Raw genomic sequence first — 12587 nt, forward strand, 5'->3', positions numbered from 1 at the left:
ATTCATGTATTGTTCATTGTTTATTTATCCAGGTGAGTCCCATTGAGATATAAATCTCTTTTTCAAGGGAGCTCTGACGACACAACAAGGCTCCTTTAGTTGCACAGTAAATTTACTTATTCTAACCTCACCAATCCTACTTATATTACGTTGGGTATGAACTACGTGAATGAGCTGGCACATTAAAAAAGTTGGTGAGGCATGAAGAGAGACATAAAGGCAAGAACATGCCATATGGCAGTCAGGAAACCTAGCATGATAACAAACATCATTTGGAAAGAACAAATAAGGCAGGCTAGGGCTTCCCTTTATCTCTCATTGTTGACAAGAGATGAGTCGTTCCGGGGTTCTGGTCGGCTTAGCAGAGAGCAATATAACGTTGAAGCTGATGCATTATACAGCTCTTAAAACAACTCTTCTGACCGTATTGTTCCCAATATCCCTGGACAAAATGGAACCCTCATACTCAATAGTGGTTTATATCTACTCATTACAGACTACTGTTTTACAGCTTTACAGCTATAAAGTATAATATAGAAATATATATGTGCGTAATGTGTTACAACATGTCCTTAGACCAGCCGCTTTGCCAAAAGTGACTTAACACTTGCTACCCTTTATGACATAACGAGTTCATCGCAGAGTGCTCTGAGTCTGTTGTTAAGAGACTAGTGGAGATAAGGAAGTGATAAGATGAGAGAGAGAGCGAGCGAGCGAGCGAGAGAAAGAGACAGACACACAGATGGACAGACCATCATAACAGCTTAACCAGACTGTAAAATAACTCATAATGCTACTAACTGATGTTCAATGGGTTCCTATATTGACTGAAATATCTATGATAGGACATAGGAGGCATTCTAAAAAGATGTAAATCAAGAGGTCACCCTCATGACGTATGAAAAATAACAGTTGAGATTCAGTTGAGATTATTTCCTTTCAGATCATACCTAAGTCCCTTTCAACTTTGTTTGCCTTGAGTTGGAGGGTTGGCATCAAGCCCTTCCAAGAAGAGCCAAAAGAGAAAGAGAAAAAAGAGCTAAAATTATAAAAGTCCAAACATTTGACTTCTGAATCATGTTAGCGCCTGACACATGCCATGGGCTTGAGCCAATGAAAAACAAAACAAAAACGGCACTATTGGCACTGCTGCAAGCACAGGGTATTATGTTGATATTTCCTTCTAGGCATTGGAGAGGATTCCTATAACAACACACTACCATAAGTACGCATGGGGCATACAATCTCATACTGTGTATAGATTGCTGCAGTTGAACCTGAAAATAGGCCTATTACATGTTAATTTGTGAGAAACACGTCTCTACATATCAACAGTACTATATTATTGATTACATACTGTTTAACAATCATACTGTTTACAGAGTAGGGCCCATCACATGGTCAACATAACATTTGATACTTTTCAATCACAAAACAAAACAAACCCAATCTTTTAGATAACAAATATGAAAACCCCCTACAAAGTTTACCAACCTCATATGAATGTACAGAATACAAAAGTATAAACCTGTAACCCGGTAACAAACCTACAGCATTGAACCAGGTGGAGCCTGTGACCGCGGGAATAATTGTCACAAGCATGACATCATTGGACTGAATATATCAAGAATTTGAAAGTATTTCAGGTGTGCTTGATTGAGCGCTTTTGGGACTATTGTACCACCACCGAGTATACAATACAGCGCAGCTCATTCCAAAGTATTTCACCTGTGTACTGTCTTTGACCCAGGTAGGGACTCTGTTGTTTTACTGTGGGCTCTGCTGATGACAGCCAGGCTTTGGCGTGACCTGTCCTTGGAGATCCACCGGCCCCAGAGGAACATACTGAGGAAGGCTTGTTGGAACTTGTCCCCCGCCAGCGTGTAGAGCACCAGGTTAAAGAAGGTGTTGAGCCCCGCCAGGGGCCGGGAGATGATGTAAGCGGCGTGGACCCAGTGCTCCAGCATGCACGCTGACTCCGCCTTCCTGTGGGTGTCCACCCTAAGCACTCGCAGCACGTGGTACGGCAGGAAGCACACCACGAACACCACCAGGATCGCCACGGTGAGCCGCCGCGCCCGCATCCGGCTGCGGCTGTGCGTGCGGAGCCCCTTGGCCAGCTCTCGGACGATGCCGGCGTAACACAGACACACCACCACCAGGGGCACTAGGAACCCCAGCACGGTCAGCAGCCAGCCGTACCACCACACCTTGGCCGGGTCGTTGCTAGCAAAGTCCAGGCAGAAGGTCTTGTTGTCGATCTCCACCATGTCGATCATGGTGACCATGGGCACGATCTCCACAGCGGCGACGGACCAGACGGTGGCACATGCCACGATGCCCCAGCGTCTCTGCTGGACCCGGGCCGCCCGCAGGGGGTGCGCCACCACCACGTAGCGGAACACCGCCAGACACGTAAGAAAGAGTATACCACCGTAGAGGTTGAAATGGAAGACGAAGCGCACAAAGCGGCACATGAAGTCGCCCATGGTCCAGAAGTCACTGTTGGAGTAGTAGTAGACCAGGAAAGGCATGCTGAGGACGTAGAAGAGGTCCGTCAGCGCCAGGTTGACCATGATGATGCTGCTGCTCTTCCAGGGGCGCAGCTTGGTCGAGTAGATGGTTATGGAGGTGAGATTACCCACAAGCCCCACGGTGAAGATGAGGCCGTACATGACAGGCAGGTAGTAGCGCTTCACCAGAATCACTGCATTGGTGCAGTGGTGGTCTGACTTGTTGGCGTGGTAAAAAAAGCTGGTACTGGACATGGTGACGGTGCTTGAGGTAGAGAGACCTAAACAGAGATGGACACCCGGAGTTAGATGAATACGCATATATGGGTAAATGGTAAATGGACTGCAATTATATAGCGCCTTATTCCAAAGCGCTTTGCAATGGCCTCTCATTCATCCATTCACACACCAATGGCGGCAAGCTACCATGCAAGGCGAGGGCCCACTCATTGGGGTTCAGTGTCTTGCCCAAGGACACCTCGACACGTGGACAGCAGGAGGCGGCTTGCGATCAGTAGACACCGGCTCTACCTCCTGAGCCACAGCCACCATACATATACTGTAGCAGTGACGGCTGGTGGAGAGAGAAATCGGAGGACTAGCTCATTGTAATGCATTGAATGGAATGTGTTTGATACAGTTCCTCATTCCGTTCCATGCATTACAATGAGTCCTGCATCAGCCTCCATTGATATAGTATACATTAACACTTTGAGCATCTCTCCCTTGTAATCCGAATCTACTTTGTGTTTCTGATTGCATGCCTTGGGGACCCACTCCTACTGAAGGAAGTATAGTTCTTTCTACACCAGCATTTTTGGATACTGGATTCTGATTGGCTAGCAACAGTGGTAAATACCCCAACGCCCTTCAGTTCAGCTCCAACCGCATTTCCAGTATCAATGCGCCTCCCAATCAATCTGATTTAAGAACACCTGCCTAGCCTACAATGCAATCGTTGATCTTGTTTATGGGACTATATTCTGTGGCCTCGTGCTACAACCCTGTACCAGTGGTAAATGTCTCCACAACCCCCTTCCACTCATGGTAAATTGCTTACGTTTCCAGCTCTGCTCTAACACACCTGATTCAACTAATCAGGGCATCACCAAGACCTTGATCAGATGAATTCTACGTGCTTGAGCTGATCTGAACCTTACCGATGCGAAATAAATGTGTTTCCTTTACAGAATGTGTGTGAGTGTGTGTGTGTCTCTCACCTCGTCTCACAAGTACAAGTATATTCAGCCACAGGTAAAGAGCACAAAGTGTGGTTGACACCATCAACTTACACAATCAAGACCTCAGTCTAGCAGCTCCTTTTCCCTTCATCATTATAATGGGTGTGAGGCAGCAGTCTCGTTGGTGTGTCTGTCAGACACAAGCTGACTCTGCAGGCTAGAATTAAGGAGCTTTCGCATGAAGCTCCCATCTGTCCCTCTCTGCACTAAATCAATTGGTCACTTGAACACAGGATTAACGCAAGCCAACACTTGGTACCCTGTAGCCAGTGATGATAACACTTTTATTAGATGGGTTATAACTGTGTAAACCAATGAATTGTTTAAACTATAAGAAATATAGCTCACTTTCTATGGAATAGAACAATTTATAATGTCCTAAAATGATATGTTAATGTATAGCGTTACTCTTTGAGTCTCATGTACAGTGTGATACTGCGTGGTTACTCACAGTCACAGTGCAGCTCCTTCACCGGTGTGTTCTCTCTCCCTGACTGTTTACTCTCCTCCTTTCACTTAACCCACAGCCACCCTACGGTCTGTCCTCCCTCTCTAAGTAGCATCCTTCAGCAGAGTCGCCCATCAAGAGGAACATTGTGTCACCTGACCTGCAGTGGATGCTACTACTTCCACTTCTCCATAGCCACAAAGAGCTCTTTTTGTTTGCTTTTCTTTTTTAAATTATTATTACAGATAACAATTATCCAGCTCCTCTACATTACGTCCAGTACAGAATTTCCTCCTGTACTAATGGTAGGCTTCACAGCTGATGGTTTATGAGTGATACATGAGTTATGGGAGTGGATACACAACACTATAGGTGATTTCCACACCTGCACTAGCTTAGTAGCCTACTACTGTGATGTCATTGTGTTAAACTTGGCGCCCACAGATGGTTGCTGACATGACAAACACGAAACCAGAATAAGATAAGGGTGCGAGCAGAGCGATGTTGTTAAATACAGGTACTGTATTGTTACTGAATGATTCTTGTACTTCCACACCCACTCAGCTCTACAAGAGAGTATGTAGAAGTAGTTAGTGTAGGTGTTCACAGTCATTTACAATGGTCTACTATAATAATTTGAAGAATTATATTCTATAGTAGAATTATTATATTATGATAGAATTATTGTTGGATCCTGATGCAGTTCGTTCGGTGTGAATAAACAACAACCTTATGGCCTAAATGTATTGATATTTCCTTGAAAACAGAGGAGAATACAATTTCACTGTTAAAGTCCTTCTAGTGTTGGAATGTCACATGGTCCAGTGTTTCCTCTGCTGTTGCAATGACATGCTGTAGTCTATGCATCTCTCAGGGATTGACAACTGTTTTGTACAGCACCTTTAAGTTAAGTTAATGTACAGTACAGAAGATCACCGGCGCCCCCCCTCCCCTCTCTGGAAGAGCTGTACAACACACGCTGTCTCAGGAAGGCCTCCAAGATCTCCAGAGACCCAACCCCCCCTGGGTACGAACACTTTACCCGGCTGCCCTCGAAAAGGCGGTACAGGACCATGGCCGCAAGGACAAACAGACTGAAGAACAGCTTCTACCCAGGGCCATCTAGGCCCTGAACACAGCAAAGACCTAGGTTCTGGGCCCTGGACAGTCTGGACGGATTGATGGCAGCTGCTGGACTGAAAAAAATCAGGTGTAGTGCTGAGGCACAAATATGTACATTTCTAGCCTGCAAACTGCGACACTTCAAATTAATGTGCAATAACACTATGTGCAATATGACAACCCTAGTCATCTATCTGTATAGTATAGTATAGTGGATAGTGTACATAGCCTTTATTTATTTATGTAAACCAGCTCCTTCCCTTCTTGTGTTTTTTTTTCTTCTTTTTTTTTTTCTTTCCTAGCACCGGGGGAGCCACCCCTCCTAAATTTCGTTGTTTGGTACCTGTACTATAGCAATGACAATAAAGACCATTCATTCATTCAGTACTACTACTAGTAGTCAAAAACACAAGTTTACAAATGTTTATTTTACAACAAAAAAAAGAGGTCAAAACAGTGTGGTTAGAACTACAATGAGAGAAACAGCTTTAGCCGAATATGAAACACTCTGCTGGGGCGGTCTTCAGTGAGGCAGAAGTGAGTGTTGGTTTTTATTGTACATAAAATCACCTGAGTTCAGAGATAGATAAGTAACGACACAACCAGCATTAAGGGCTGGTTTCCCGGACCTAGACTAAGCCTAGTCTTAGACAAAACAAAAATCATTTTCTATAGAGAATCTCCATTGAAAGTGTGATTTGGTCCAACATTAGGCTTAATCTGTATCTGGGAAACCGCCTCTACAAGTCCACATTTGAGTTGTCATGTGATGCCCGCTCTGCTGAAATAAAAAGAAGAGATGACCCAGGGAGGACGGGGGTGACCCCTGAGCCAGCGGGTATCAGCGGGCTCTATAGGGCAGGGTGTCTAGAGTTTGGGCATCTTGGCAGCATTGAGGCGCATGGACACGATGGAGGACCCAGCTGCATAGCGCATCTCCCTGAGCATCCCGCTCCACTGCTTCTTGTCCTCCTCATACCTGACACACAGGAGGAAGGGAGCACAGGGAGGAGTGAAGAAATGACTTGGTAATTGATCATAACAAAAGAACATGAAGAGCCCTCTGGGCTGCTTTTCGACAGTGGTGCCAGTGCGTGCCAAGGCTTACTAGCTAGCCAGCTAGTGCTCAATGTCCAGTACTTTGAGCTTAGTGAACAGCCTGTTTAAATTTCCACAGTTGAGCTTTCTAGTCCCGCCCCGTATGAGCTACAGTTTGTTTACGTTCTGCAGTTTGTAAGGTGAACTATGGAGACACTAGCAACATGTCAAATTCTCCGGTTTCCCAACAGTTTCTCGTAGCTTAAGGACTTGACTATGACAATTGTATTTGTCAAAAAGTGCTATACAAATCCATTCATTTGTGTAAGTACAGAGAGCTAAGTTGGATTACACTCGCCACCCACCAAGCTCGCTAGCCTACTTAAGCAGTTGGACGATAAGAATATCCCACTCTGGCTCGAAACCACGCCCCTAAGCCCAGTTTGGCCTCATAAGGTCCAGGGGGTAGAGGAAGCTAAAAGACTGAGTTTGAAGCACCGAAGAGGCCTGTCAGCCCTGTTGAAGCCTGGGAGTGACTGTGGAAAAGCAACAGCACAGTGTGACCTTGACATGCAACTGGCACACACAGCGTAGGCCCTGCTGTGGAAAACCGGCTAATGAGTAGTATACTGTCAGTAAACAGACAAGGGGGACTTACTGCCAAACATCAGTGACCTCTGAGGGGGCCACCTCTTTGTTCTCCATCTCGACAATGGCAAAGCCCCCGACGGCGTACAGGACCCCCCCATTGCTCACTAGGTTCACCGAGCTCCGCTCCTGGGGGAACTCTGTGAAGTCCTCCCATCTGGGGAGGGGAGAGGGAAGAGAAATCGGACTGTTACTGATGCACTCGTTACAATACCCGAAAGAGGCTAGATTACTCTTCAGTCACCAGAGATGGAACATGTCAGTCAGCCTAATCGGAGTAACTGTATTTTATACAACAGTTAGTTCCGACCAAGTCATTTGATTGGACAAGAGGCATTCCATGAGTTATATACAGTATAACAGCACTGGGACTTTTAACTATATGTATCACTCCACCTCACAGATGTTCTACTAAATGACCGTTAATTAGACTACATTTTTTTGTGTTCAGGTTACTAGGCAACAGTCCATTTGAAGTTCAGTTGCGGAACTATTTTTTGTTTATTTTTATGATTAAATAAACAAACAAATCATAATCTGTTGTCGCTTATTACTGTTAACTAATAAATCGCGCTGTAGAACTGTTGTATAAAAGCAATATCACACTCGAGGTCGTGCTGTTATACTGAATATCAGCACGGCTGTGATCGTCTTCGGTAATCGGCCTGAGGCCTCGTACCTACGACCGAATAACAGCCGTGCTGATATTCAGTATAACACACTCCCTCTCGTGTGATATTGCTTAAATAACTAGCACCCAGAGTGTTCCTGGTGAGGTCAAGAGGTCAGGCCCTTTACTGGACTGAAATGGCCGCAGCAGCCAATGAAAAGCATCCCTGATCATCCCTGAACTGTAAGAATCAAGCCTTCTTGATTTCATCTATTCATCGACCTGTGTGAAGTGGCACTAACAGAATACAGTACTAACATACAGAAACGCCTTGACTTTTTTTAGATTAAAGAATGATGATTGTACGCACTGCACTTGGATTTAAGAACTCATAAATCACGAGTCAGATTGATTGTTAATATTGAGATTCTACATACTTGTTTGTTCCGAAGTCGTAGACTTCAGATGCAGCCATGAGGCCTTCTTCATTGACTCCACCAGCCACCACAATCTTCCCATTGTGAATGATAGCTCCGAACATTGCTCTGGCTGTCTTCATAGCAGCCAGCTCCCTCCACTCAGACTGCTTGTGGTTGTAGACAAACATCTTTTTGAGGGCTTTGCTGTGGGCGAGAGTGATAAGAGAAGGTTTTTAAATAGAAGCAAATGTCCTTACAGTATAAAGTAAAATGTACATTGTGACGTACTATAGTAAGGATTGAATGGACTAAACACTTCCAATCTGCAATATACTGTATATATTACCACTATAACTATGAAAATATTGTGATACAACTGCCATATTCAGCAAACCACAGACTTGTACATTATACTAGCATAGCTCATTGGTCTTGCATAGTGCTAGTGCTTGGTCTAGTGCTTAGAATGATAGACCACAGACAGCTGCAGGTGTCACATCATATGTTTAGCCACACACACACACACACACACACACACACACACACACACACACACACACATGCACACACACACACACACACACACACACACACACACACATGCACACACACACACACGCACACACACACACACACACACACACACACACACACACACACACACACACACACGGGGGGGGGGGGGGGGGGGGGGGGTACTCACTTGTCATCTGTCTTTCCTCCAATGCAGTACACCAGGCCTGTGTGGGAGAGCACAGCGTGGCCGTGGATCTTCAGAGGCAACTTTTTGGTCTCGCTCCATTTCGTCTTCCTAGGGAACCATTATAGAACAGACGGTTCATACTCTGGGTCAAACACAAACTCCAGTGGTGTGGTATACTGTCTATTACTCTTAACTTGAAGCCCATTCTTATGTAGTGTTATACAATTAACACACACATTCATCGCACACTATGTTGTCTTATAGTATCATGAAACAGTGTAAATAAGGCATCAACGCATGAAAGAATGTACATGTCACAGCTAAGAGGCATCACATGTTGCCCTATGTCTGCATCTGTAAAGTGCTATAAATATTAATATATTTAAGGCTGTACATCTGATATGATTGACACTCACTCAATGTCGTAGCACATTACAGAGTCAAGAGACTCGTTGGTTTGGAGGTCTTTTCCAGCCACAGCGAAGAGCATGTTCCCACACTCGCCCATATTGAACAGACATCTGGGAGAGGGCATGGGTGGAAGGGCTACCCATTCGGATGCAAGAGTGTCCAACTGATAAAAGGATGGTATTGTAAATAAACAGGAACAAATGTAATCAATTGAGACAGTAAAATTCTCCTTTTACATAATCAATATCAAAGTCAATGTGAATACTAAAATGTTATTTCATTATCAAAGAAACATTTTCGATTGTTACTTTGTTTGATGATAACGGCAAATACTATACCTATAAAAACTATTTGAAAACACGATAAGATATAACTGGATATATCTTATAGAACAGTTCTAGATGGAGAACTGGATATAAACTGTACAATTCAAATAAACCTTCATTCAGTAGCTTAGAATGTCTCAACACACTTCTTACTTCTTACACTTCTTCTACACTTACCGTGTAGAAATAGCACTGTAGGGGCATATCCTTGTTTTCCTCATCCACAAACAGTCCTCCTATAAGATAGAGCTGGTTCTTCATTGACGTCAGGCTGACGTGGTTCCGGGGGATCTGCTCGGACAAGGCCGCCAGGAAGCACTCATTCTCGTCGACGTCGTAAGCCACCGCCGCCGTATCGTTGATCATCACGATGAGGTCACGGGCGTACATGCCATGCCTGCGGTTGTCGTTCAGGTAACCTGGGAACATGCTCTCATCCTCGCCCTCCTCGCCCCCCTCTTTATCCTCCCCCTCTGCCCCCTCCTCGCCGGTCTTCTTGGGCTTCTCGATCTTCTCTGGAAGTTTCCCCCCGTACGCCTCTTTGATCACCTGGACTTTCTTCAGGAGCTCCGGGTCGCCTTTGATGATGTCATCAGTCTCCACGTTGTCGTGGAAGTATTTCTCCGGCAGCAGACGGAAGCGGATGCATTCAAAGGCGTCGTTGAGGATCTTGACACGCTTGTCCTTGTCATTCCGCACCCAGTTCATGAGCGCCTCGAAAACCACCTCTTCCTTCTCCACGTTGAGGGAGTCCCCGCCGATGACGGCGAACAGTTCGTGGGGGGCTAGCTGGAGGAACTCCTCGTCCTTGGCCAGGACCTCGAAGCGGTCGGCGATGAAGTCGCGGGCGGCCACGGCCAGCCTGGGGCAGTTCAGGACCAGACCCATGCGGAAGATGGCCAGGCAGTTAGTCAGAGACAACTTCTTCTGCAGGTAGTTAACGCACACCGTGAACACGGAGGGGATCTGGAAGCGGTTGGCGACGGCAAATATGTCCTGCACATTGTCGTCTGTGAGGTCGATCTCGGCTGAGTACAGATACCTGATGACCATGTCCAAGATAGAGGGGTTGACATCATCCAGGACCACCTCCTTGCTGGCCTCCACCTCCTTGCCATCCTCAGAGAAGAAGATCTCTCTGAAGTAGGGACTGCAGGCGGCCATGATGAGCCTGTGGCAGGGGAAGCTGCGGTCGCCCACTTTCAGTGTGCAGTCCACAAACTTGTTCTCGTTCAGCAGCTCCTTCAAACCGTCCTGGAGCAAGGTGCTCTGGAAGAGACGCAGCTCCTCCTTCATGGCGGTAGGGTCCATTTTGTGTCAGGAGGGGAAAAACTGTGCTTGTGGAGAGGAGAAGATGTTGTCCACAGGTCCTCTTGACACCAGGTCCTGTCAAGAAAAGGCAGAGCAAAGAAAAGGTTCCCAGCCTGAAGCCCCTGCAATTTAATCCTGTTCCCCCTCTAAATATAGACCCCCAGCCTCCTCTCAGTCCAGAGGAATCTGCCTCGGCCAAATGCAGGGCCCGACTCATGCAGCTGTCACAGACTGAAAGAAGCAACTGGGTGTTCCTGATGGGGATTAGCCTACTGTGATTCAGCTTCAGCAGTGTCATTTGACTACAGTAGCAGTTTCTAGAAATGACAATGCTGTCTACTACTATTACTAGAGTATTAACCCTCATTTTTGGTTGAGTTGAGTACTTTTTAGGGGATCTTGATGTTTTGTCAAATTCAAAAGCCCAATATCCCCGCCAAAATATTAAATTCGCTTGTTGACTAATTGGTTTGGAATCTGTCATGTACATTATCTTTTCACTTTCTAAACAAAGACATGGGCTACATAATATAATAATCGGATAGTCGGACCCCAGGAAGACTAGATGATGTCATGGCATTAGCTAATGGGGATCCTAATAAACAAAACGAGACAAAACAAAACAAATAATCTCTCTCAATGTGGCTCTTTACAATAGATTGTATTAAAATATCTTAGTAGCAGGTTCAATCAAACCATTGCAATGTCAATGCTCTATTATTATTTGGTATTATTATTATTTTTACACATAACTACTACCCACATAAACCACCATTTTATTCAGAAAACCAGAAGTATCAGAAGAGAGTATTTACAGGCCTTCAGAAAAAGGGACATGCTTACAGCAACATACAGCACGTTTGATTGGATTAAGCCCAAGGGTTTTTACTAGAAAAGGGTTGAAAAGGCCTGGGCAGCAGCTGTGGTCTACAACAGGTGACAAGCAGTTCTCTCCACCTATCAGCACTCCTCCTCATTTCCCTTTTGGGTTTGTTGTTCATGGGTTAAAGGTCAACTGTCAGGGAGAGGGGCAGTAAGTACTAGCTCTCAAAATAACCCCTTTGTCCTCAATCACAATGTATTCGGATGTTTCTGTTCTCATAAGCAATAATTAGCTAAATATAAACATGCTTTTTAATATGGAGAATTGTGGAGGGTATTGCAAGGTTTTAGAGCTATTTCTTATGGCAATGGATGACTGTGAACTAACTAGTATTACTATTCTGGAGTGTGATAAAGTGTTTTGTGTAAGTCTTGGGAGTTACAGTAACAGTAACTTCTCTTGTGATAGTAAAGATAGACCTGACTAAAGTTTTCCATGCATAAGCACACAGTCTGAATAGGACAGCAGTGTCACCTAACTAACTAATGTTAGCCACTGCACATGTGTGAGTGTGAGGGGTTATTCAAGTACATGAATCAGATGTCACTTGATGAAAAAATGAAGCATTCAATTACTTTCACAGATATTTATTGACTCTTTTGAAACGTATTTTTGTCAGAGCATGATACATGTGGAGAGATAGTCTCCGTTTAAAATGGGACTGGTTTCACAAGTGGTAGCCATCTCAAAATGATCCTATATTGGACAGATAAGTCAGACACTAAAACAGCAACGACACTGTGGTCTCTATCTCTGTCTCTATCTCGTTCATAGTAGAACAGCAGCCAACTGTACATCTTCTACAATCCACAATGAATGAATCTTGTAGATAGTAATAGTTATTTGTCTGTATTATCTTGTAGATAGTACTAGCTTTTTTTGTCTGTCTTACATGTAACGATGAATTGAGAATC

At 44.8% G+C, this 12587-nt stretch overlaps 2 protein-coding genes across 2 annotated transcripts; both read right to left on the bottom strand.

Moving 5' to 3' along the window:
• Positions 1-1724: 1724 nt before the first annotated feature.
• LOC308154156 (2-oxoglutarate receptor 1-like) lies at positions 1725-2768 on the bottom strand (the record flags this gene model as incomplete). Its single annotated transcript, XM_080527331.1, has 1 exon — positions 1725-2768. The coding sequence occupies one exon, from the start codon at positions 2766-2768 to the stop codon at positions 1725-1727; it is 1044 nt and encodes a 347-aa protein (XP_080383457.1).
• A 3423-nt stretch (positions 2769-6191) lies between these two features.
• On the bottom strand, positions 6192-10790 carry klhl41b (kelch-like family member 41b; the record flags this gene model as incomplete). The annotated part of the gene is made up of 6 exons (XM_080525413.1): positions 6192-6303; positions 7021-7167; positions 8058-8243; positions 8743-8850; positions 9159-9316; positions 9657-10790. 6 exons carry the CDS (start codon positions 10788-10790, stop codon positions 6192-6194), a joined length of 1845 nt encoding a protein of 614 aa, XP_080381539.1.
• Between the last annotated feature and the right edge of the window lie 1797 nt (positions 10791-12587).

Source organism: Nansenia antarctica (assembly GCF_963989245.1).
Source record: "Nansenia antarctica genome assembly, chromosome: 3".
In the NCBI taxonomy this organism is placed as follows: Eukaryota; Metazoa; Chordata; class Actinopteri; order Argentiniformes; family Microstomatidae; genus Nansenia; species Nansenia antarctica.